Below are 27,414 nucleotides of genomic sequence, written 5' to 3'. Positions count from 1 at the left end.
CTTTGGTGGTACGACAAGATACTGTAATGGCACTCAGATACTTTGGTGGTACGACAAGATACTGTAATGGCACTCAGATACTTTGGTGGTACGACAAGATACTGTTATGGCACTCAGATACTTTGGTGTACAACAAGATACTGTAATGGCACTCAGATACTCTAGTGGTACGACAAGATACTGTAATGGCACTCAGATACTTTGGTGGTACGACAAGATACTGTAATGGCACTCAGATACTTTGGTGGTACGACAAGATACTGTAATGGCACTCAGATACTTTGGTGGTACGACAAGATACTGTAATGGCACTCAGATACTTTGGTGGTACAACAAGATACTGTAATGGCACTCAGATACTTTGGCGGTACGACAAGATACTGTAATGGCACTCAGATACTTTGGCGGTACGACAAGATACTGTAATGGCACTCAGATACTCTAGTGGTACGACAAGATACTGTAATGGCACTCAGATACTTTGGTGGTACGACAAGATACTGTAATGGCACTCAGATACTCTAGTGGTACAACAAGATACTGTAATGGCACTCAGATACTCTAGTGGTACAACAAGATACTGTAATGGCACTCAGATACTCTAGTGGTACAACAAGATACTGTAATGGCACCCAGATACTTTGGTGGTACGACAAGATACTGTAATGGCACTCAGATACTCTAGTGGTACGACAAGATACTGTAATGGCACTCAGATACTTTGGTGGTACGACAAGATACTGTAATGGCACTCAGATACTTTGGTGGTACGACAAGATACTGTAATGGCACTCAGATACTTTGGTGTACAACAAGATACTGTAATGGCACTCAGATACTCTAGTGGTACGACAAGATACTGTAATGGCACCCAGATACTTTGGTGGTACGACAAGATACTGTAATGGCACCCAGATACTTTGGTGTACAACAAGATACTGTAATGGCACTCAGATACTTTGGTGGTACAACAAGATACTGTAATGGCACTCAGATACTTTGGTGGTACGACAAGATACTGTAATGGCACTCAGATACTTTGGTGGTACGACAAGATACTGTAATGGCACTCAGACACTTTGGTGGTACGACAAGATACTGTTATGGCACTCAGATACTTTGGTGTACAACAAGATACTGTAATGGCACTCAGATACTCTAGTGGTACGACAAGATACTGTAATGGCACCCAGATACTTTGGTGGTACGACAAGATACTGTAATGGCACTCAGATACTCTAGTGGTACGACAAGATACTGTAATGGCACTCAGATACTTTGGTGGTACGACAAGATACTGTAATGGCACTCAGATACTTTGGTGGTACGACAAGATACTGTAATGGCACTCAGATACTTTGGTGGTACGACAAGATACTGTAATGGCACTCAGATACTTTGGTGGTATGACAAGATACTGTAATGGCACTCAGATACTCTAGTGGTACAAGATACTGTAATGGCACCCAGATACTTTGGTGGTACGACAAGATACTGTAATGGCACTCAGATACTCTAGTGGTACGACAAGATACTGTAATGGCACTCAGATACTTTGGTGGTACGACAAGATACTGTAATGGCACTCAGATACTTTGGTGGTACGACAAGATACTGTAATGGCACTCAGATACTTTGGTGGTACGACAAGATACTGTAATGGCACTCAGATACTTTGGTGGTACGACAAGATACTGTAATGGCACTCAGATACTTTGGTGGTACGACAAGATACTGTAATGGCACTCAGATACTTTGGTGGTACGACAAGATACTGTAATGGCACTCAGATACTTTGGCGGTACGACAAGATACTGTAATGGCACTCAGATACTTTGGCGGTACGACAAGATACTGTAATGGCACTCAGATACTCTAGTGGTACGACAAGATACTGTAATGGCACTCAGATACTTTGGTGGTACGACAAGATACTGTAATGGCACTCAGATACTCTAGTGGTACAACAAGATACTGTAATGGCACTCAGATACTCTAGTGGTACAACAAGATACTGTAATGGCACTCAGATACTCTAGTGGTACAACAAGATACTGTAATGGCACCCAGATACTTTGGTGGTACGACAAGATACTGTAATGGCACTCAGATACTCTAGTGGTACGACAAGATACTGTAATGGCACTCAGATACTTTGGTGGTACGACAAGATACTGTAATGGCACTCAGATACTTTGGTGGTACGACAAGATACTGTAATGGCACTCAGATACTTTGGTGTACAACAAGATACTGTAATGGCACTCAGATACTCTAGTGGTACGACAAGATACTGTAATGGCACCCAGATACTTTGGTGGTACGACAAGATACTGTAATGGCACTCAGATACTCTAGTGGTACGACAAGATACTGTAATGGCACTCAGATACTTTAGTGGTACGACAAGATACTGTAATGGCACTCAGATACTTTGGTGGTACGACAAGATACTGTAATGGCACTCAGATACTCTAGTGGTACAACAAGATACTGTAATGGCACTCAGATACTTTGGTGGTACGACAAGATACTGTAATGGCACTCAGATACTCTAGTGTACAACAAGATACTGTAATGGCACTCAGATACTTTGGTGGTACGACAAGATACTGTAATGGCACTCAGACACTTTTGTGGTACGACAAGATACTGTAATGGCACTCAGATACTCTAGTGGTACGACAAGATACTGTAATGGCACTCAGATACTTTGGTGGTACGACAAGATACTGTAATGGCACTCAGATACTTTGGTGTACAACAAGATACTGTAATGGCACTCAGATACTCTAGTGGTACGACAAGATACTGTAATGGCACCCAGATACTTTGGTGGTACGACAAGATACTGTAATGGCACTCAGATACTCTAGTGGTACGACAAGATACTGTAATGGCACTCAGATACTTTGGTGGTACGACAAGATACTGTAATGGCACTCAGATACTTTGGTGGTACGACAAGATACTGTAATGGCACTCAGATACTTTGGTGGTACGACAAGATACTGTAATGGCACTCAGATACTTTGGTGGTACGACAAGATACTGTAATGGCACTCAGATACTTTGGCGGTACGACAAGATACTGTAATGGCACTCAGATACTTTGGCGGTACGACAAGATACTGTAATGGCACTCAGATACTCTAGTGGTACGACAAGATACTGTAATGGCACTCAGATACTTTGGTGGTACGACAAGATACTGTAATGGCACTCAGATACTCTAGTGGTACAACAAGATACTGTAATGGCACTCAGATACTCTAGTGGTACAACAAGATACTGTAATGGCACTCAGATACTCTAGTGGTACAACAAGATACTGTAATGGCACCCAGATACTTTGGTGGTACGACAAGATACTGTAATGGCACTCAGATACTCTAGTGGTACGACAAGATACTGTAATGGCACTCAGATACTTTGGTGGTACGACAAGATACTGTAATGGCACTCAGATACTTTGGTGGTACGACAAGATACTGTAATGGCACTCAGATACTTTGGTGTACAACAAGATACTGTAATGGCACTCAGATACTCTAGTGGTACGACAAGATACTGTAATGGCACCCAGATACTTTGGTGGTACGACAAGATACTGTAATGGCACCCAGATACTTTGGTGTACAACAAGATACTGTAATGGCACTCAGATACTTTGGTGGTACAACAAGATACTGTAATGGCACTCAGATACTTTGGTGGTACGACAAGATACTGTAATGGCACTCAGATACTTTGGTGGTACGACAAGATACTGTAATGGCACTCAGATACTTTGGTGGTACGACAAGATACTGTTATGGCACTCAGATACTTTGGTGTACAACAAGATACTGTAATGGCACTCAGATACTCTAGTGGTACGACAAGATACTGTAATGGCACCCAGATACTTTGGTGGTACGACAAGATACTGTAATGGCACTCAGATACTCTAGTGGTACGACAAGATACTGTAATGGCACTCAGATACTTTGGTGGTACGACAAGATACTGTAATGGCACTCAGATACTTTGGTGGTACGACAAGATACTGTAATGGCACTCAGATACTTTGGTGTTACGACAAGATACTGTAATGGCACTCAGATACTTTGGTGGTACGACAAGATACTGTAATGGCACTCAGATACTCTAGTGGTACAAGATACTGTAATGGCACCCAGATACTTTGGTGGTACGAGAAGATACTGTAATGGCACTCAGATACTCTAGTGGTACGACAAGATACTGTAATGGCACTCAGATACTTTGGTGGTACGACAAGATACTGTAATGGCACTCAGATACTTTGGTGGTACGACAAGATACTGTAATGGCACTCAGATACTTTGGTGGTACGACAAGATACTGTAATGGCACTCAGATACTTTGGTGGTACGACAAGATACTGTAATGGCACTCAGATACTTTGGCGGTACGACAAGATACTGTAATGGCACTCAGATACTTTGGCGGTACGACAAGATACTGTAATGGCACTCAGATACTCTAGTGGTACGACAAGATACTGTAATGGCACTCAGATACTTTGGTGGTACGACAAGATACTGTAATGGCACTCAGATACTCTAGTGGTACAACAAGATACTGTAATGGCACTCAGATACTCTAGTGGTACAACAAGATACTGTAATGGCACTCAGATACTCTAGTGGTACAACAAGATACTGTAATGGCACCCAGATACTTTGGTGGTACGACAAGATACTGTAATGGCACTCAGATACTCTAGTGGTACGACAAGATACTGTAATGGCACTCAGATACTTTGGTGGTACGACAAGATACTGTAATGGCACTCAGATACTTTGGTGGTACGACAAGATACTGTAATGGCACTCAGATACTTTGGTGTACAACAAGATACTGTAATGGCACTCAGATACTCTAGTGGTACGACAAGATACTGTAATGGCACCCAGATACTTTGGTGGTACGACAAGATACTGTAATGGCACTCAGATATTCTAGTGGTACGACAAGATACTGTAATGGCACTCAGATACTCTAGTGGTACGACAAGATACTGTAATGGCACTCAGATACTTTGGTGGTACGACAAGATACTGTAATGGCACTCAGATACTCTAGTGGTACAACAAGATACTGTAATGGCACTCAGATACTTTGGTGGTACGACAAGATACTGTAATGGCACTCAGATACTCTAGTGTACAACAAGATACTGTAATGGCACTCAGATACTTTGGTGGTACGACAAGATACTGTAATGGCACTCAGATACTTTTGTGGTACGACAAGATACTGTAATGGCACTCAGATACTCTAGTGGTACAACAAGATACTGTAATGGCACTCAGATACTTTAGTGTACAACAAGATACTGTAATGGCACTCAGATACTCTAGTGGTATGACAAGATACTGTAATGGCACTCAGATACTCTAGTGTACAACAAGATACTGTAATGGCACTCAGATACTTTGGTGGTACGACAAGATACTGTAATGGCACTCAGATACTCTAGTTGTACGACAAGATACTGTAATGGCACTCAGATACTTTGGTGGTACGACAAGATACTGTAATGGCACTCAGATACTCTAGTGGTACGACAAGATACTGTAATGGCACTCAGATACTCTAGTGGTACGACAAGATACTGTAATGGCAGGCATGCAACATTTCCAAAACACAGATATATTCGAGTATCTATCGTCTCCCACAAAGATATCCCAGTGCATGGTAACAGGCAAATAGTTTGGCTAACTGATATAGAAAATAATACTAAGATAATCCAGTAAAATGGCTTTTACCTCCTCCTGGTCCTGTGATGTAAGTTGGGAAAGCAACTCTGTGCCAAGTTCATCGTTCCACGATTTAAGAGAGCTCCTCATTGCACCCAAGTCTGTCTCTAATGTGGAGAGCTTGCTTTCCTGCAAAAAAAAACACGATTTAATGGATCTTATTTTCCTTCACTTTTACTTACTCTTTTATTACATTTGATAAATTGAGATATCATAAAATCTTTTTTTACCACAAATGATTTATACAAAAGTTCCTGGGACCATCCTCTTCCAAAAAACTGTTTGGGCAACTCTGGGAGTTTTGAGAAATTATAGACACCAGGCAAAATTTACTTGAACACAAGAATACATTAAAACATTGGAGAACTACCTTCGCTTTAAGGGCTTGTTCTGTCCTCTCTTTGCTTTGTGTCATTGCTCGTACATCAAGTTTCTGCTTCTCGTATGTTTCCCTGTGGGTAAATAGCAGATGGTAAATTTGCACACACAAAAAAAACATTCAACATAACTTAAAATATAAGGTCTTCACAAACCTTAGCTGGACTTGTCTGGTCTCTGCTTTCTGTAGTTTTCCTAATACTGTGGTGATTTGACCATCAATTTCTGAAAATCAAGAACAAACCCTCATGCTGCTGACACAAAAAGGACCCAACATTGCACATGGTCACCCCTCAGTCAAGTAAATGCCTGTGACAGCCAGCTGCCGCTAACAAAAACTTTGCTTGTAAATTACTTAAATAAAATAAAATCTTACACAAAAAAGTGATCTAATAATAATTAATAACGATTTCTTGATTAAGCTTGACCCAGTGAAAATGAATGACCTCTGTTTTCCTGGGTGGTTCATTTTTGCATGAATATTTAATGCTGCCTACCTTTTATTACTTCAGCTGTGTTTGCTATCTTAATTTCTAGTTAGGTATTTCTTGTTTTCCTTTGTAATGTTACTCGGTTTTACTTGTTTTCAACATTGTCAAAATATCGGCATCACTTCTATCACATTGCCAGGATGCACTTTTGAAGGTCATCCAAGGTTGAGCCTTGAGTATCCAGATCTTGTGAGGTTTGGCTGACACGACGGAAAAACATGACGTGACGCTTCAAATAAGCCCATTTCACATCGAATAAGGCGGAAAATTTCTCTGAGTACTTAGTAACTTAAAGCAAACAAAATATCAAGTGCGACTTTTTTTAAATTGATGCGACTTTTCGTAAAGTGTCATTGAAAATTGAGCTTTTCGTCCCGAGCTGATACAAAGGGCAATGATGATCAAGGAAAAATTATCTTAAAAAGCCAAAATCTGGTTATTTGCACTTCGGCCTCACATTATTTGTGTTTTAAAAATCAGTCTGTAATACAAGGAACCTATAGCCACTGAAGAAATTGTGTCTTCTCTCTATATCTGGAATTGCGCATTTTCCAGGTTTTTCCGTCATGTCGGTTTAGCTTGTATTTATGATGCTCTGGAGATTGGTGTAAATTTAGGGTATATGTGGTATATAAAAGACTTTGAGTGTGAATCAAAGGAGCAGTGTGAATAATGTGTTTGATTTACAGTCGATTGACAAAACGTTTTTTACCCATGCTTACATGTGGGCTTGTTTGTAGTGTAGTCGCGAAGCCAGTTGACAACAACGTTTCGTCAATTGACTGTATTTTATGTAAATACACAGGTGGAACTAAATGTTACCTTCCAAGCTTGTCTTGATTGTTTGCAGCTGAACCTCCTCATCCTCCACCTTCTTGCCGCTAGACCATATTGTCCTCTGCAGGTCCAAGCGGGATTTGCGAGTATCATAATGGCCACCAGTAAGGGCACCCCGCCTACTGACCTGGTCACCTGGGAATCAGAGGGTTCAAATCAACACATGCACCAGAAATAACACGAAACAAGGTAGTGGTATTATCACCAATATGGGAGAGGTGTAACTTGAGAACCAGTAAATGATAATCTTGCATAACACTAAAGTATGTAAAACATGACCCTACCTAGGCATGGGACAAGCCGTCGGTCCAGATTCCTGCTCTACAAATGTGTGCAGGTGCAGGCAGAGGCAAAATGACACAAAAGTCTAAAGCCCAATGCAAACTTAACTGATTGCTTGCAAATTAAACCAGGAATGCTGGTGTTGCCATGTTGGAAGGTGTTGCTTAATGGTTTGCCCAGAGGAATGAGGCAGCACCAGCAATGCTGGCTAATGTTGTTGCTGTTTGGCCTACAGGGGTGATAACTGTACACCTTAGGGGTGTATACTTACCATCCAGGGTTATGCAGTCCAGGTTCTCACTCTTTGAATACTGGGTGGCAACATCCAGGTCACGGCATATCAGTGTTTTCCCAAATGCCAGTTCCATGGCTGGCCTAAGAGTGTCATCAAAGTTGAGCTTACTTATCATAGGCATCACATCCTGTGTTATTCAAGCATAAGGAAGATGAGACCACTTGGAGATAAGGGGAGCAACTCAGCATAAGGGAGATGAGACCACTTGGAGATAAGGGGAACAACTGAGCATAAGGGAGATGAGACCACTTGGAGATAGGGGGAACAACTGAGCATAAGGGAGATGATACCACTTGGAGATAAGGGCAGCAACTCAGTATAAGGAAGATGAGACCACTTGGAGATAAGGGGAGCAACTGAGCATAAGGGAGATGAGACCACTTGGAGATAGGGGGAACAACTGAGCATAAGGGAGATGAGACCACTTGGAGATAGGGGGGACAACTGAGCATAAGGGAGATGAGACCACTTGGAGATACGGGCAGCAACTCAGCATAAGGGAGATGAGACCACTTGGAGATAAGGGCAGCAACTCAGCATAAGGGAGATGAGACCACTTGGAGATAAGGGGAACAACTGAGCATAAGGGAGATGAGACCACTTGGAGATAGGGGGAACAACTGAGCATAAGGGAGATGAGACCACTTGGAGATAGGGGGAACAACTCAGCATGTACACATGGCCTTGACCGCCAAAAAGGGTAATTTAGGGAGATCATCAAAATTATCTTTCCCCATATGATATTCCACACCTCTGCTCAGCCAATTAATTACCTTACAGCAAACATAAATTAAAGTAAACATAAGATTTTTTGGAAACTACTCTATAAGATTACTCTTACAAAAGCATTTAAAGTTTTCAATAAAAGGCTCAAGACCTTGCCATACACATTAACAACATTTGTAAAATATAATTTGACAGTATTGTACTCACATCAGATTTAGGAAAATTGGTGGGTTTGATTTTGACTTTATTTAGAGGCATGAATGTGACTTCTCCAGGCATCTTCTGTCTGTTCATGGTTGAAAGAATCAGAGAAGCTGTCTTATCTGTATCTACAATGATGTGGAATAGCCTGGCAAAAAAAATCAAAAGCTGTATCAGTCAATAATTTCTACAGTTAAACCTGCTTTGCCTTAATTTCTTCCTAGTCAGTACTCCTTAACAATACCAAAATAGAAATTCTCCACCTCCATGAACTGGAAAATCCATCCAAACAGGGAGCCTTTTTCAAGTTTATTTTTGGGAGGATAGTAGGAAACATGGAAATGATTTGCACTAGATACCAATCGTGTTGTAAATTGTCACACACACTAGAAAAAAATCTATTTTCAATGACAAAAGCAATTCTTACTCTTAGTGATGTTTCATGTTTTCACAATGTTGATGGATAATGAAGCATTTTATTTTCCATTAACAACATACAGATTCAAATGAGAAGCATGGAAATTTCCCAATACTTCTCACCAAATATCTTAATATAATGCTGATTACCTGTTACCAGCTGTGACCTCTACTGCAGTGAAGAACTTCTCATTACAGGTGAAGTTTTCAATTAAAGGACCATATACCCCTTGTAAGTTCTTCTCTTGCATTATCTTCTTCACAGTTTCTATTCCATTACTGATACCCTACAAGGGAATGGACATTTGGGGGGTCGTTTGCCGCTTTTTTTTCAGAAATTTGACTTTAAATTAAGACATATGAGGAAATGCATGGAAGAACAATTAACCTGGTCCCCCCTTTCTTGAAATGCCCTTGCTTCGACCGCCCCCTTTTTAGAAATCCTGGATCAGCCCCAATGTGATTTACGATTAAAACAGTATGACATTTACTAACTTTATTTACAGTGCCCTTCAAGCCACGCTCTGATTTTGACAACTCTTCACGAGCTGTGTTGATTGTCTGCTCCATTGCAGCCTCCTGCCTCCACAACTCTCTGATTTTCCAAACAAAAAAAGGTTTAATTAGTCCCAGAGGCACATACATGAAGGGAAGTATGTAATTGCAACGATCTGGTTATTTGAAAAATTTTATCGATTATTCTCCTTAACTTTTATTATCAGAAACGTTTCATACATAATGAGCTCCAGGATGCAGTGTAAATTCACCTTTTGCGTATTGGCAAGATTAAAGATTTGTTACTTGAATGTACAAACTTGAAGGTAAATAAGTATAAATCCACTCACATACAGTGCTATCACGAATCTTGCAATTTGATTGACTCCAGTACTAGGAAGGTCGCTTAGCGCACAAAAAGAGCTCAATCTATACACAGCGGACAAAAGCACCAAACTTGGTATAATTATAGCCTATGAGATGGTAATTAATATTGAGACTGGTGCCCACCGGTACCATTAGCGGATCTTTTTTTTTAGAAATCTGGTGTTGCGGGTACCCTGTGGTGAGATTTTCATACCTTTTCATGAGGCAAAAAAAGGTAAAAATGCACATATTTGAAAACGATTTCTATCATTTAACCTGTACTCTATCGAATTCCGAACAAAAAAAATGCATAAATAGCTATAAAAAGCTACATTTGGAGAAGAGGAAATCTACTGGAACCCAGGCTCCGTGTGGCCTTTTTTTACATCCCTCTTGCTAACATACAAATATAATAATAATGACTGATTTCCGTCCATCAAATAAGCACAATAGGTGGTGCACATGAATTTCACCAGAAATTTTCTTTCAATGAGCTGTCTAAGCATTATATTGAGGGTTACAGAGCTCTGATTCAACCAGCGCGGCTGTAATTAATAGTCCCGTCACCAGGAAAAAATCAGCTACCAATGAGGAAGGTTTTTTATAGCCTGTTGTGCGTTGATAAAATATACCATGACAACTCAGATTATTTGTTTATCTTTCCATTACGGCCCTATGTTATTTTTTAAATCAAATTATCACAATTGTTTCCGAGGCGAGAGCCTCGCTCTACCCCATGCTAGTTACGGGCCATAACGGCCAGTATATAGATCGGCAGTGGTGGCTGGTGTTTACGGATATGGCGCTCAAAACCATATGATCGTTTATAACTTACATAGAATAATTCTGGCTTACGTCAGGTTTGGGCCTAAACGTGTCCTCCTAATATTGACGCTAGTACATTGACACTAGAGTACACTTGTTTATAGCACCGTCGAAGGAAAAATCTGTTTGGAAAAGAAATCCCAGCGGACCCTGCACACAAGCTAGCGTACCCGCATCAATCTGAAAAGTCTCTTTCAGTTTATTTCAGAATGACAATAACGACCGCCGATCACTGATGGCACGTCTTATAAAAAGCCTCTAAAACTCTGTCCTTTAGTAAAAATCGGTTAAAGGATTTCTCATTCCCGAAATCTTCCAAGCGTGTCTCATGCGCATTGTGGAGCTTGGACATCACAAACAAGGTATATACCATTTTCAACAGCCTCCACTTATATATTCTGATAATATATATTCTATAAGCCTGACAAAAGCTCTACACTTTTTTATTATCCTCTCTCGCTTCCTGGAGACCTTTCCTTTACTTATGCTCCAGGGCTTTTTCCATCCCTGAGGTCATCATTAAGACATCTTTAAGTTAAAAACATAGTCCTCTATTGCTGCGGCGATTCGTTGGAGGTTGGTTGCTATCCTGTTAAAAGCATGCGGTTTGGTGGCAGAGAGGTTTATTATTATTATTTTAGTTTTTCATTTATCAGTTTGTAGTGATTTTATAATAAACTTCTCTTATGCCAAACACAAAACAGTGTCAGTGGTTTATGTTGGGTTGAGGAATTTACCCCCCTTTGGGCACCTAGCTTAAAGGGATTAATTGCTCAAGCCAGCATATTGTATTTCAGTTATCTCTAGTCTTGATTGCTAGCACACGTTCACAGCTTCACTCTATAATTCTTTGTTCTTTTCAACGTTTATATATCAAGCTCATATTTTTTCCGCCCTCCCACCCTGGGCTTTGTGTGAAGGGTGGCAGAGAGGTTTATTATTATTATTTTAGTTTTTCATTTATCAGTTTGTAGTGATTTTATAATAAACTTCTCTTATGCCAAACACAAAACAGTGTCAGTGGTTTATGTTGGGTTGAGGAATTGCATGCGATACGTTCAACCTCTACACTATAATGCACACGTAGGGAGAAATAAGCACTTTTTTTTCGCAGTTCCTCTTCTAGTCACGTTTTTTCGTTCTTAAAGGCTTTCAAGCATTAATACCGCAAATTTGTGATAATTCCTGTGCCATTTTGCGACAAAGAGTTTCTACAGATGTTTCTTCTGCAGAATATATAAATCTTTTAATATTCTCAAGAAAAGATTCACAAACTAATTACTTTGATGGAGGAGGCATATCTAAAGCATCTCGTTGTTCTGTGGTGTCTAGTTGACATACATTTACAAAGCCCCCTATTAAATCCATCTCTACCTCTTTTTAGCCAACGTCAAAATACCCGATAATTGCGATAATCGCAGATTTAATAGAAATACATTTAAATTCAAGACAAAAGTTCATATTTAGTAGGTTATTGACATTGTAAGTCCTTGGTACATAAAGTATGAGCCTTTTTTTCACCTAAAATACGTGATTTTATGAGGTACTTACAGCATATACTATGCCAATATAAGCCGCCACCTTGGATAACCGTGAGGGAGATTTGGTCTAGCCTTGAAAACTTTTTCTCTTAAATAAAGCGTTTTAATGCAGCCGACGACAGTCTTATCTTGAAATATTAACAAATAGCTATATATTTCCCCAACTAGATTAAAACAATCAGATATATCGCCTTAGTTTTGGAAATACAAGGTCTTTTAAATTTCACCACAGGAAGCCCGTGATGGACGCTTTTTTCTAATTTTTATTCCGTTATTACACAAAATCCTCAAGTGGTACCGGTGGGCACCGGTCTCAATATTAATTAGCATCCTCTTGGCTATCTTGCCAAGTTTGGTGCTTTTGTCCGCTATGTATAGATTGAAACACTAAGCGACTGGACTATACTCTCTATCTGTTGAGCCATAGGTAGTGAGTAGCGAAAAAGTTGGCGTTTTTGCACCAAAAGCCGTTACTCATTACTGAGAATTATTAAAATCTTAATTTTTTTGAAGGTAGTATGTGAGTGGATATTAACTAAAACAATAAGACTACTTGTTCTTGTTTTTTATGAGTCAAATAGTCCATTTGGTGCTACGCACCACTAGTCTACATACTTGTTAAGTATACTCACTTTCGTGTATTGGTAAGCTCATCTCTTTTTCTTTTCAGTTCTGAGTATTCTTTATTGTTTTGCTCAATACTACTCCTTCTCTGCTCAAGATCATCTGTTCTTTCCTGAAGTATCAATAAGCATCAAAGAAATTGTTAAAGTTAATTAATTATCATAAACTAGCTAGGGAATTAGGTAAAGAGCAATATCCTTTATTTAAAATTCCCAATCTTTATATCTGCTGCAAACCACAGCATGAACAACAATCAGATTAAATAGGCCATTCGTCCTAGCCGTCATCGTCATCCTTGCTTAAGGTCACTAATAGAAATCTTAACTACCAGAATGCAGCAAGCAACATTTTAAGCTTGCACCAAACAAAGCCTGTGCTTCATGATGGTAGTGCAGGTAGGTTTCCATGTTGAGTGCGTGTACATGCAAACAGCTTGAATGGCCTATTATGTAGTACCTTGATGTCTGTTTCAAGCCTTTGGAACTCTGAGCGAAGACGTTCTGTTTCTTGTTGTAAAGCTTGTATCTGAGAAATGATTTATATTCAATATTTGAGAAATCAGGGAGGGGGAGGAGAATTATGAATTACTTATGGGTTATTGTCTGTGTACATACTTAAATTTGGGATTTAAAATAATCACAAACTTAAAGACTTGCATCTCTTTAATCTCACAAAATTTATAGAAAAATTGGATTTATAGAAAATTTGATGACAGAGATTGACGGTTAGATCTTCTAAGAAGCACATCCAACGAAACTATCAAAAATAGCTCAGGAGCAAGAACACTCCATTACTGTAAGACTGACTTTTAAAAGGTGCAACGTGTTGGTTTTGTTTCAATATACTGGTCCTGTTTCAGTATATTTTTTTAAACCAACAAAAGAAAGTAACTGGAACTTTAAATTAAATACCCTGGAAATTTTTCTTCACAATTTTTCTTCGCAATCACGAAATTAAAGACTCACATAATGTGCAAAGAGCTTTTGCACAAAAATATAGATGCAATAAAATAAAAAGAATAAGGTAGATAATTTTTTTATTCACTATTTCTAATTGCGTAAAAAAAAGACTAAAAAAATATTCTTCGTAAGAGTGCGATATTTCAAACTGAATTTCGAAAACAAATAAAATTACTAGACGTTCTTTGCTAAACCGCGACGGCCTAGGACTAATAATAAAATGCCTTTTTCAATTGGCTGGTGGCTAGGAGCGAATGAAAACTTGCCTAAGATATTTTCGCGCAAAAAATAAACCTTTTCGTGCTTTCCTTCGGTACAAAATGTAGTTTGGGCGTAACAATTGATATTCCGCATAATTAAGCGCGTAATTAAGTAAAGAATCCTGCAAAATTTTTATTTTTAAGGAAAAATGTATTGCAAAATCCCACGTAATTTAGCCCATAATGATTGATTTTCCGCATAATTTAGCGCGTAATTTAGCAAAGAATCCCGCGTAATTTTGAGTTTTTTTCCGCGTAATTCCAGAAGCCCTGCCAAATGAATTCTGGTTGCCTATAATCTTCTTTTAAATCAATATTGAGAAATTCCTCTGAGAGTCTGCTTCATGACGAAACCTTCATGGCTTAATAAACTATCCTTGGAAAACGTTTGTTTTGATTGGGTGTGATTGAGTAATATTAGAAGAATTGGTGTAGTGGTGGTGTTTAGAAGTGAGTATAGGAATGACATTGCCCCCCCTTTCCCCATCCCCCCCCCCCCACAAAAAAAACATTCCCTCCTATGCACATATGCAACTTAAAAAATGCTGAGATATTACCTGAGATTCTTTCTTGGCTACTGTACTGGTTAAGGACTTCATTTCCTAAGAATAATGAAGAGATATTAAGCGTAAGTTGATGTCTCATTTTAGAACTGGAGAAAAATGCACACTGACCTTCTTTATCCAATTATCTCTTGCTTCTTTCGAACTGAACTGGTTCTTCCTGCCTTGCTTGGCATACAACTCTGTACGGCGCTGTTCACATGCGCTAAGCCTAAAAAAAAGTTATCACAAGCAAGTCAAGTCCCATGCTGTCCTCCATCCTTTGCCTGCTTCTCCATCTGGCTCTTTGTTTGTCATTCTTTTTTGGCATTCTATTTGTTATCCAGACAATGTCACACTTGCATGTTAGTTACATTGCTTTTCTGTTTGTTTGTTTCTTCAACAGTCTTGTTGTCAGTCTGTTTGTTTGTCTGACTGTTCATTCATCTGATTGGGACTGTTTGTCACTCTTTTGGTTCATCGGCCAATTTGTGTCTTTATATGTTTATCTTTAAATTGTTTTTCTGTAAGTCTGTCTCACCAACTAGATCATACTCATCACCATCACCATCACCATTATTATCATCATCATCATCCGTCTCATTACCTTAATGTGCATTGCTCTTCCTCAGCTCTGTACTCATTGTAACTTGGCAGCAAATTGTCCAATTCTTGCTGCTGCTGGCTGATGGTTCCTTGAAGCCTCTCTAGCTCCTCTCTATATGATTCCTGGAATTTATTATCTAGGAATTTAAACTCCTCTACAAATTGAGACATAATTATGTAAGGAGGGCACAGCATATAGTATAGTGCTATAGGCTTTGCTTCTACCCTAAAGTTTATGATTGTAAAAGGCAGAATGCAGCTTTATACTGAGGAATATCAAGTCTGTCACACTTGAAGTGCTAAGAGACTGACTTTGTCTTGATTGCTTTAAAAACACACATTACTTTACCTTTCTTGTGGACTAGACAATGAAGTCTTTCTAAAAAGTAATGTTATGGATAAAGCAGAAGTTCACCTTGGTAGTAGCATCATCAGATGCCGATGTCTCTAAGTCCTTGATATCTAACTCTAGTTTGGTCCTTTGCTTGATGTTTTCTTGGCACTCCTCTTCTAATTGTTTCTTTTCTGAGGTCAAGACATTCTCTTTCTCGCCCAAATCCCGAATAGACTGAGAATATTTCTGTGAAATTAAACATCAGTATTTGTTTCATTGTTAGTACAGATTTTAGACCCCACCTAAATGAAGATTATTTGCATTTTACCAATTGACTCCCCACTGTGTACCTCTATGTTTTCACTAGCTTGAGTGACCTTCTTGAGAGTATTACCTCTATGTTTTCACTAGCTTGAGTGACCTACTTGACAGAATTACCTTCATGTTTCACTAGCTTAAGTGACCTTGAAAGTATTACCTCTATGTTTTCACTAGCTCAAGTAACCTACTTGCAGTATTACCTCTATGTTTTCACTAGCTTGAGTGACCTTCTTGACAGTATTACCTCTATGTTTTCACTAGCTCAAGTAACCTACTTGCAGTATTACCTCTATGTTTTCACTAGCTTGAGTGACCTTCTTGAGAGTATTACCTCTATGTTTTCACTAGCTCAAGTAACCTACTTGCAGTATTACCTCTATGTTTTTACTAGCTCAAGTAACCTACTTGCAGTATTACCTCTATGTTTACTAGCTCAAGTAACCTACTTGACAGTATTACCTCTGTGTTTTTACTAGCTCAAGTAACCTACTTGCAGTATTACCTCTATGTTTTCACTAGCTTGAGTGACCTCTTTTTGCAAGTCCCCAGCTCTGGTGGATTCTTCATGCCGCACACCTTCCAACTGAAGAGAAAATAACATTTTGGAAATTGCAAACTCGCAGAAAAAAAACAACAATAACAAGCATCTTCTATGTTGCCAGTGCTGGCCCAACACATGGTATGGAAATCACTTCTTCCAGCTTTTCTCTAGTATCTCTTAACTCTTTGTCATGTATAGTGTACTCAAGGCACATGGTATGGAAATCACTTACTTCTTCCAGTTTTTCTCTAGTATCTCTTAACTCTTTGTCATGTATAGTGTACTCAAGGCACCTAGAATTAAGCAGCAGAGTTGAGTTAATACCTCTGAAAACATCTTTATCTTGTAAAACTGTAGCAGTTGAAAATGCATTCAAGATTCAGCCTGTACTGTACATTATAGCCAAATTCCTTGTTGCGCCACCTGACAGAATCCAGAATTCCTTTCTTCGTTTGGGAATAGCGCATAGTTAATCAAACCAAACAATCAAAACCAGACAAACCGCCCCCAAAGCTTGAGTCTGAATACGCGCTATTCCCAATTGAGACAAGGATTTTGGATTCGCCGAGGTTGCACAACAACAAATTTGGCTATAAGAAGTTTTGTTAGAAAGTTCCTGACCAAACTAATTAGTCAGCACATGCTGTCGCAAGTTTCGACTTGTACTACTGTAACTTGTTATGAAGTGGCCTAACAAAAAGTTTGCAAGTTGTTTGCATAAAAGTTGACTGTTGATGACACAATCAGTAACAATCAGCTCACTAATGTGTGCAAGCAAACTGGAAAAGAACTTATACTAAAAATTTGTCCTAAACTATTTTATTCCCAGAATGTACGATAGAAAAGTAAAAAGGTTGTTTGAGAGCCATTATGTTTGGAAGCTACATTAAATAAGACACAAGTGAATGAAAGTTGGCCAACTTGAGTTAAAAATTTGAACATGTTTAAATTCTAATATGCAAGTTGGTGGCCAAACAAATCACTAGTTGTCGTAAGCGGCAAACCTTTTGACAAATTGTGCAAACTTGTTTATTTGACCACGGCATACCACATATGTACCTTCTCTCACGATCCCACTTTTGGTATGCTTTAAGTTCCTCTTTTTCTTCTTCTAAAGTCTGTAATCTGTCCTCTATGTATTTTAGTAACTCCTCAATTTTTTCTTTCTTGTTTTCTGGATGTTAGGCAAGAAAATAATAAAGTGAATTTACTTCACAGACAATACAGTGTTTGTTTATAAAAGGGATTGCAAAAATGATCTCTGTTGGTATTGTAACATTTTGCCAAAAATAGAGAAGTCAGACAAGGAATCAGAGAGACTGACAATCTAAGCTGCTATTTCTTATAGGCTCTAAAGGACAAAAATCTTCTAAATGTATGTAATTCTAAGACAAAACTATATATGTAATTCCTCATATAAAAGCAAATTGGGCCTTTTAAGTTACAAATTGGGATTTTACGCTTTGGTCATTTAATCTTGATAATAACCATGTGATTGTGTGGTATATATACAAGTAGGAGCTACATAAAAACACACACACAATGAGGAGGGGTTCTAATTTCAGTCAGGATCATGTGAAATCACAATTGCATATCCAGTCTCTAGTCTTTCTAGTATCAAGTCTCTCCCTTACAGTATTTTTCATGCGTACTACGTATAAGGCCCTAACGACCCCATAATATTAGCTCCTGCAAGGCTATCAATATTAAACAGTCTACAAACCAGAGTCTTTCAGGATCTGCTTGCTCTCTTCTTTTCTCTCATCATAGACCCTCGTGCCAGCCACCTCGCGCAGCAACTTCAGCCTTTCATTGTCTTTAGCAACTGCAAGTTGATTGATCTAAAAAAAAAGAATTATTTACTATTAATCTGTTTCTTAGCTAGTAATGACAGGTCCTGTCCCATAATTTACCCCCCTTTGGGCACCTAGCTTAAAGGGATTAATTGCTCAAGCCAGCATATTGTATTTCAGTTATCTCTAGTCTTGATTGCTAGCACACGTTCACAGCTTCACTCTATAATTCTTTGTTCTTTTCAATGTTTATATATCAAGCTCATATTTTGAATTCTGCGCCAAGCTTGTTAGTGAAAATGGCGAGATTTGTGCACTGGTCGCTTGTTCTTGTGTTCGTAGTTGCTGTAGCTCATGTGCGAGTTGGAATCTGTAGTTTTGAATCTTACGAGAACGACGACAACAACGAAGAGTTGACAAACATCTGGGCCGTTGAGCTTGATACTGACGACGAGGATGTAGCGAGGAGAATTGCTGAAGAGTACAAATATGATTATGGTGGCCGAGTTGGGATGCTACCGCACCATTTCAAGTTCATAAAACAGGCAAAGAAAGACGACAAAGGGATTGATTCAGTTGCGAATGACGATGGAAGCAAGGAAACCATTCGCATGGACGAGAAACAAATGCTTGGCCATCCGCGTGTCAAGTGGATGTCATGGGTAAAACATATTTGTGCGGCTTGTTGGGTACAATCGAAAAAAACAGGAATCGCATAGAGAGGATTCATCTGATTGTCCGCTTTCAGGGGAATCAAAAAACTGATAAACTTCGCCCTTGGTCAAGACATTGGGGGCGTTCCTTCCGTTACTGTTGCTTCATTTCCGGATATGTCGTTTTGTGCTTTGAATGCTGATGCTTGCTCCCAGCCGCTAAAGGCTGCAGTTCCTGACTGTCGTGGCTTTTCCACGGGCGCTGATTATATTCATGATGTGTGTTTTCCTCAGCCGGTGGAGGCTGGTGTTCTAGACTGTCGTGGTTTTTCCACGGCCTTTCCTCGTGACTCTCAGCAGGCGAATGATTTTTATTTGTACGCACATGAGTTAGTTTTTCGTTCTGGTCGACCGATCTTTGTGGTTTCTCGCCTGCCCGTTCCAAGTTCCCTAAAGATCAATACTTGGAGGACTTTGTTGTATGATTATGACGACCAAATGATTTGTGATTTCCTGGAGTTTGGTTGGCCGGTGGGTTTCACTGGCGATACTGTTCCTATTTTTGATGCTCGCACTCACCGGGGTGCGCTCAATTTTGCGACTCAAGTTTCAGAGCATTTACAACGTGAAGTCTCGCTTGGTCGTGTCGCTGGGCCGTTTACGGATCCTCCCTTCGGGGGTGGATTTGTTACTTCACCGTTGAACACGGTTCCCAAGCGAGATTCTGAAGAACGTAGGGTAATTGTGGACTTGAGCTGGCCTAAGGGCGGTTCAGTAAATGATGGTATTCCGTGTGATAGTTTTCTGGGAGATCCGTTCGTGACTTGTTATCCCACTATAGATGACATTGTGGAAGCGATCGTGCAGTTTGGCCCGGGTTGTTTTCTCTATAAGAGGGATCTGCGGCAGGCGTATAGGCAGTTTCCTGTGGATCCCGGCGATTACCGTTTACTTGGGTATATTTGGAATGGACATTATTACTTTGACGCTGTTTTAACTATGGGGTTACGCTCTGCTGCTCAGGCATGTCAGCGCGCCACCTCAGCGGTAGCTTGGATTCATCGACAGCAAGGAAAAGTTTTATTTAATTATTTGGATGATTTCATTGGGGTTTCTGAGGCTAGCTCTGCGACTTCCGATTTTGAGCAGTTGGGGACTCTTCTCTCCTCTCTGGGACTGATCGAATCTGTTTCCAAAGCTTGTCCGCCTTCATCGCTCATGCTGTGTTTGGGAGTGATGGTCGACACGAATTCATTTACGTTGTCAGTTAGTCCTGAGCGGCTAGCGGAGTTAGAGCTTTTCTTACATGATTGGAGGAACCGCAAAACTGCTCGCAAACGGGAGTTACAATCCCTAGTTGGCAAACTTGTGTTTGTTTCAAAGTGTGTTCGTCAGAGTCGGGTGTTTATCTCGCGCTTATTAAGTCTGCTACGAACAGTTCAATACAATCATCTTCACGTTAATTTAACCGCGGAATTTCGCAAGGATATTATTTGGTGGTGTCATTTCCTGCGGGAATACAACGGAGTATCTATGAACATATTTGTGCGGCTTGTTGGGTACAATCGAGAAAACAGGAATCGCATAGAGAGGATTCATCTGATTGTCCGCTTTCAGGGGAATCAAAAAAGTGATAAACTTCGCCCTTGGTCAAGACATTGGGGGCGTTCCTTCCGTTACTGTTGCTTCATTTCCGGATATGTCGTTTTGTGCTTTGAATGCTGATGCTTGCTCCCAGCCGCTAAAGGCTGCAGTTCCTGACTGTCGTGGCTTTTCCACGGGCACTGATTATATTCATGATGTGTGTTTTCCTCAGCCGGTGGAGGCTGGTGTTCTAGACTGTCGTGGTTTTTCCACGGCCTTTCCTCGTGACTCTCAGCAGGCGAATGATTTTTATTTGTACGCACATGAGTTAGTTTTTCGTTCTGGTCGCCCAAACTTTGTGGTTTCTCGCCTGCCCGTTCCAAGTTCCCTAAAGATCAATACTTGGAGGACTTTGTTGTATGATTATGACGACCAAATGATTTGTGATTCCCTGGAGTTTGGTTGGCCAGTGGGTTTCACTGGCGATACTGTTCCTATTTTTGATGCTCGCACTCACCGGGAGGCTGGTGTTCTAGACTGTCGTGGTTTTTCCACGGCCTTTCCTCATGACTCTCAGCAGGCGAATGATTTTTATTTGTACGCACATGAGTTAGTTTTTTCGTTCTGGTCGCCCGAACTTTGTGGTTTCTCGCCTGCCCGTTCCAAGTTCCCTAAAGATCAATACTTGGAGGACTTTGTTGTATGATTATGACGACCAAATGATTTGTGATTTCCTATACGGTCTGTCTTTATGTACAGTTTTTAAGTCGTTCGATTGCACCACCTTCGATTCGTAATTATTTAAGTGGGGTCAAGTTATTACATCTTTTCGCCGGTTATGACTATGCATTTACTAAGGATTTTAGTTTATCCCTAGCCCTGCGGGGAGTTTTCCGTAGGATACCACATGTACCTCAGAGGGCTCCACCGGTAACTCCTAGCCTTTTATTGCTAGTTGCGCGAACAATAGATTTTCAACATGATGCTAACTCTTCTACATTGTATTGCGCATTTCTCTTTGCATTTTTTCTTATGGCGCGTATAGCTAATATCGTACCGCTTTCTATTAAGGCATTTAATCCTACCCGCGATCTCACACGGGGTGATGTTTTGTGTAACGAACACGGGCTTATCGTCACGTTTAAGCATACAAAAACTATTCAGTTCGGTCAGCGTCGATTACACATTCCTCTGTTACGTATTCCAGGCTCGTTATTATGTCCGGTCGCTGCCTATAACAACATGATTCGCCTGGTACCCGCTTCTGCACGCAAACCGCTGTTTTTTATTGCTTGGTCATTCAGGCCCGTTTGCTTTGACGAAGTCCCGTTTTGTTACCGAATTTCGTCTGGCGCTTTGCTCAGTGGGGGTTGCTCATGCTGACTCATATCGGGGTCACTCATTTCGACGTGGCTGTGCCTCTTGGGCGTTTAACCACGGAGTACCAGGGGAATTGATACAGTTGTATGGTGATTGGGCTAGTGACTCTTACAAATTGTATTTAGAATTTAGTAAGCAATCAAAATTGGCGCTTGCTTCCCAGCTACGTGCTTCCATTCAGGCCAGTAGTTAGGCCTTCTGCACTGTTTTGTTGTTTGGCCGGTGGTTTGGTGGCAGAGAGGTTTATTATTATTATTTTAGTTTTTCATTTATCAGTTGTAGTGATTTTATAATAAACTTCTCTTATGCCAAACACAAAACAGTGTCAGTGGTTTATGTTGGGTTGAGGAATTTACCCCCCTTTGGGCACCTAGCTTAAAGGGATTAATTGCTCAAGCCAGCATATTGTATTTCAGTTATCTCTAGTCTTGATTGCTAGCACACGTTCACAGCTTCACTCTATAATTCTTTGTTCTTTTCAATGTTTATATATCAAGCTCATATTTTTCCCGCCCTCCCACCCTGGGCTTTGTGTGAAGGGTGGCAGAGAGGTTTATTATTATTATTTTAGTTTTTCATTTATCAGTTGTAGTGATTTTATAATAAACTTCTCTTATGCCAAACACAAAACAGTGTCAGTGGTTTATGTTGGGTTGAGGAATTTTCCCCAATATGTAAACTTTTCTGTAAAATTTTTAGCTTGCATTTTGAAAAATCTATTCACAAATGTGACAGTTTGGTCGGCAACTGAGTCTTGGATAGATAGTATTTGAGAACTGGCTAATCCAATAGTTCAGTTCTTTTCTATGACATTTCTCCTTGATTGGGGATATTTTTTCCTTCCCCTGGCAGGGATACTGGTGTACAGTAAGGCTACAGGTCAAGATACAGCAAGGAAGCAGTGGGCCCCAGTTTTAATGAATTTGGTTTGACATGGCAAGGATTAAAACCCATAACCTTCTAAATCAGAACGGAACACTCTAGTGGCATAAGTACAAAAAAGATTTAAAATTCTTATTTTCTTACCCTGCCTTGCTTGACAATGTAGTATGGATTGCTACGAGAGAAGCCAGCACTCTCTAAGAGATTCATCACATCTGACTTGGTAACATTCTTCTTGTCCAGGAAGTATTGGTCCTTCTTGGCACCAATAACCCGTCGAAGTGACACCTCATCTTTTTCAATCTGAGGGATTGATCGAAATTACATTTGAACATTTCTCTGATAAGGAAACCAATGTTTCACAATTTAGAAAAAAAAATTCCTGTAGCATGGTGGTCCCAGATGTCAATACCATCTGGAGAAAGGGAAAAGAGTTGAATTACGACTTAAGGACTGTGTGATGAAAAGTGCAATTTCTTTGGGACAGCCTTGCTTGATGCAAGGTGCTTAATGCCTTAAGGTAGCAATGCTTGTTAAAAAGTGCTTGTACATACCGGCAGTCTATTATCACTGTTGTCAAAAATAAGCTCAACAAAAGCAGACACCACACGAGGACCCGTCCCCTCCTGTAGGAGGTAGATGTATAAAAAATTAGTACATATCCCATTGAACAAAACTATACTTATAATGAGAAAAGCATACAATGTTTGATAAAAACAGCATTCTTAAAATTGGAATGCTAATGACTTCATTACTGCTTTTGTATGAACATATACTTCTCTAATCCTCAGAAACCCAGGGGTACTTCCCTCTAACATTTCACTTGAGAGAAAAATAACCCCTGGGGAACAGTAAGGAACGAACTTGGCAAAAAAGCTGTCACTGTGCCTGGGTCCCTTGGGGATTAAACATATCTAAAGCTGTCATCAAATAATATTTTTTTGGAGACAAATCGCTGTGGGAAATCTTACGCGCTTAGATGTATTTTACTGTTTCGCCATCTCGGTCTTTTGTAATTTACGAAAGAAAAATGGGTTAGCCTTCTCTACTTGGATACTTGGAAAATGTAAGGTAATCTGGAATTATAGCCGCATTTGCGGGGAAACAGTCTCAGATAATACAAAAAAGGCACAAGCTATTAGGATCGCATTTGCTTGGAGAACAACTCTCCTCGATTACTGGAAGAAATGTATCACAAAAGATGGTTTTACGGACTTCATTTGCACATTTTTCAAGCCAAGGATCTACTACATCCTCTCTGTAAGCTTAAACTTTGGTGCCAAGTAATAGATTCACTGCTTCACTGCCGAATGACTCGGGACTACTGAGCACAATCCTCGCCTTCCCCATGACTAGAATGTCAGTGTCCTTTGGGTTGGAAATATCGGCAGTATGTATCCCAATTGAGTTCAGATAGGCTAACTGGTTACGGATTATAGACTGGAGAAGACAAGTTACAAGAACTATCGGGTTTCCTCGCACATTTTCGGCATGGCTTGAAAAATAAAACTCTTTTCAAACCCTGTAGGTAGTTGAGCAAAAACATCCTGTCATTTGTAAAACTCCTTAAGGACCAAAAGCTGTTCTGGCTTCAATGAAGACGCTCAAAACATGTATTTTACCGCTGAAATGATGTCGGGAATTAGCCCTTCGAATATATAAGAAGTTGTTCACGCTAGAAACCATATTGGATCTCTAGCCAACACATAGCAATTATAAAAATGTTTGGTGCCTTGTTGGGGAAGCGCGCCTGTGATTGGTCGACCTCAGGAGGTCGAACAATCACAGCTCGCCATAGGCCTAGATTTTTTTGCCAAGTTTGTTCCTTACTGTTCCACAGGGGCGTGAAACGTTAGAGGGAAATACCCCGGGGTTCGGAGGATAATACTTCTCTGTGAGCCAGAAATAGGGTTTGTGGAACTATTGTCTTGTTAGACATGAGCCATGTTAGCTGAAAAGCATGTTCACCATGCCATCTTTAATCATATAGATACCAAAGTATTTAGAAAAGCTTGTGACAATAGATCATTGTCCCTTACATGTAGCAATGCCTGCCGTTCTTCTTGTCTTAGATTGCTAAACTCGTCAGCACTTAGCACAAATTGAATGGCTGAAAAAAGAATGATGCAATTTTAAAAAAGGTTATTAGCTTGTAATGTTTTATGTATAAATAAATAATTGAACAATAAGTAATACTGACCAAAGAAAAAGTTGCTTTTCCCAGATCCATTACGTCCCACTGAAAAAAAAATACATTTGCTGTTAGGAGAGGGTGTTTTCTTTTTTTAATGCCATTTCAAAACAGCTGCCAGCAAGAGCCATTGCTGTTTTTTTTTTTTACATATACAGTATGAATTACACAAAGTTACTTGCCTTGAGTGCAAAACAATCATACATACTCCACTGAAATAGTTCATGTTTCATGGTTTTTTTTACATTTTTTTACATATACAGCATGTATTACACAAAGTTACTTGCCATAAGTACAAAAAAATCATACATACTCCACTGAAATAGTTCATGTTTCATGGTTTTTTTTTACATTTTTTTACATATATTAAAGTTTATATAGATAATAGTGTATAGTAACTGTAGGTAAAGTAATTTAGGTGTCAGTGCTTAGGGGATTTTAAAACTTGGCACCTTAATAGGAAATAGTCTTACAGTATATTGTACCTACAAGGAAGCAAACAGAATTAGCCATTAGAACTAGTTTTTTACCAAAGAAGGAAAGATTCCTTGAAACCATGTTATTAAAAGCTTTCTGTGTAGTGAAAAGCTCATTGTTAAATAAATACATAATATACCTGCATGAAGTCTAGCTATATTATCAAGCAAGCAAATGGGTTAGAGTTCTATTTTAACCCATTGACCCCTCAAATGGCCTGTACCAGCCGTTTTTGGGCCAAAAATTCAGGACCTCAGGTTGAAATTTCCTGTACAGACCTTGTAGTTGGTTAAGGCAGGTTCTTTTAGAAATTTGAGCAATACTTGACCAAAAACATTGTTCCTAAAATTTTGACATCTACAGCCTTTTCTTTGGCACCCCTCTGAAGGGTGGTGATGAGAGAGTGGATAAAGGATGTTTATGTTCTTGGGAACTTCTCTAGTCATAGCATCCGGACAGGTGTAGGTGTGGCAACGGTAGAAGCACATCTGATCTCTCAAATTGCTTCAATCTACCATGTCCAGGTCTACCATGTCTAGGACCCATGAAGGTGTGATATTATAAAGAGCATAGCTGTCAACTCACTTGCATTAGGTGGGTGTCACTAGATTTAGGACCTCTTCACAAGCCTTACTTTTTAAGAGAATGTTCATACATTTTTTTTGTATTCACCGGCATTGGCTCTCTTGGGTTTGTTTCACAAGTTCACTTTATTTTACCCGATTTCACAAGATTCCCGTCCAAGTTGGGTTGACAGCTATGAAAGAGACTGGATAGTTGTTGTTTCGACTGTACATTGAAAATACTGACCTATGACATTGTGCTTGGAGCTGAATGGTTCTATAATAGTTTGGTCTCTGTAACTCCTAAACCCCTGAATAATAACCTAAAAGTATAAAAAAATAATAGATGGAATCATCGAATCACAACAGTGAAACAACAAAATTAAGTACAAAAAAAAAACATATTATAAACTTGTTGCATTTATGATTACTGTTGTTATCTTAACAACATATGGCATATTGTTGTCATCTCAAGGTTCGTATTAATTAACAATCTAACGGTAAAGCGACGTAAAAGTAGTTTTGCTTGTTTCTAGAGGCCAAGTGTTTAGTCGCATTTGATGAATGAATTGGGACATTTCCTAAGAGTACGACCAACGTTACTAACAAAAACGAACAATACTTGACATCCATTGAATACGAGATTCAAATTCTATTATTATAACACGTCTGTGATTGGAGGTTACTTTTATTGATAATCTAGTCTTTTCAAAGTTTCATGTATTGTACATACAACGCTATTTCAGGAAATTAGATGTGATGGCTTCACTTGCTTTTAGAAGTCATGGATAATTTTACCGTTAGCAATTCAGAGAAATGAGTAAGCAACTGAGCCAGATTTACTTACCTGCTTAATGTACATGATGTGCTCTAAGTTTCTGTGATGTTATGAGGGGAATATTGGGGTTTTACGTGGTAAAGGGGTCGTATTTTTGGTTGAATGCTGTGGCTCCTCTCAAATCATGGCGGCGAGTTTGTGGTGTTTTTGGCGGGAGACAAGCTCTTCCGTCCTGATTGGCTCCTTGGCTATAAACCACAGGCAGACCACAAGAAGATGAAATGTA

The 27,414-nt window shown here is 39.6% G+C and overlaps 1 protein-coding gene across 1 annotated transcript in view; it reads right to left on the bottom strand.

The window, feature by feature from the left end:
- LOC5505400 (structural maintenance of chromosomes protein 3) overlaps positions 1-27,354 on the bottom strand; it is a 41,827-nt gene extending 14,473 nt beyond the window's left edge. Inside the window, exons 1-24 of the mRNA XM_032373818.2 lie at positions 27,198-27,354; positions 26,598-26,673; positions 25,320-25,358; positions 25,159-25,229; positions 23,674-23,745; positions 23,264-23,422; positions 18,551-18,668; positions 17,887-18,001; positions 17,060-17,120; positions 16,789-16,869; positions 16,047-16,211; positions 15,633-15,754; positions 15,158-15,257; positions 15,041-15,085; positions 13,721-13,789; positions 13,273-13,376; positions 9,909-10,008; positions 9,564-9,700; positions 9,003-9,144; positions 8,046-8,196; positions 7,478-7,627; positions 6,320-6,389; positions 6,157-6,238; positions 5,796-5,915 (exon numbers count right to left, since the gene is read on the bottom strand). Coding sequence (XP_032229709.1) covers positions 5,796-5,915; positions 6,157-6,238; positions 6,320-6,389; positions 7,478-7,627; positions 8,046-8,196; positions 9,003-9,144; positions 9,564-9,700; positions 9,909-10,008; positions 13,273-13,376; positions 13,721-13,789; positions 15,041-15,085; positions 15,158-15,257; positions 15,633-15,754; positions 16,047-16,211; positions 16,789-16,869; positions 17,060-17,120; positions 17,887-18,001; positions 18,551-18,668; positions 23,264-23,422; positions 23,674-23,745; positions 25,159-25,229; positions 25,320-25,358; positions 26,598-26,673; positions 27,198-27,212 — 2,364 coding nt within the window. The 5' untranslated portion in view covers positions 27,213-27,354. The remainder of the gene's footprint in view (positions 1-5,795; positions 5,916-6,156; positions 6,239-6,319; positions 6,390-7,477; positions 7,628-8,045; positions 8,197-9,002; positions 9,145-9,563; positions 9,701-9,908; positions 10,009-13,272; positions 13,377-13,720; positions 13,790-15,040; positions 15,086-15,157; positions 15,258-15,632; positions 15,755-16,046; positions 16,212-16,788; positions 16,870-17,059; positions 17,121-17,886; positions 18,002-18,550; positions 18,669-23,263; positions 23,423-23,673; positions 23,746-25,158; positions 25,230-25,319; positions 25,359-26,597; positions 26,674-27,197) is intronic.
- Between the last annotated feature and the right edge of the window lie 60 nt (positions 27,355-27,414).

This window comes from Nematostella vectensis, chromosome 6, assembly GCF_932526225.1.
Source record: "Nematostella vectensis chromosome 6, jaNemVect1.1, whole genome shotgun sequence".
Classification (NCBI taxonomy): domain Eukaryota; kingdom Metazoa; phylum Cnidaria; class Anthozoa; order Actiniaria; family Edwardsiidae; genus Nematostella; species Nematostella vectensis.
The sequence above is the reverse complement of the archived record's forward strand: the minus strand, read 5'-3'. Positions and strand labels throughout refer to the sequence as shown.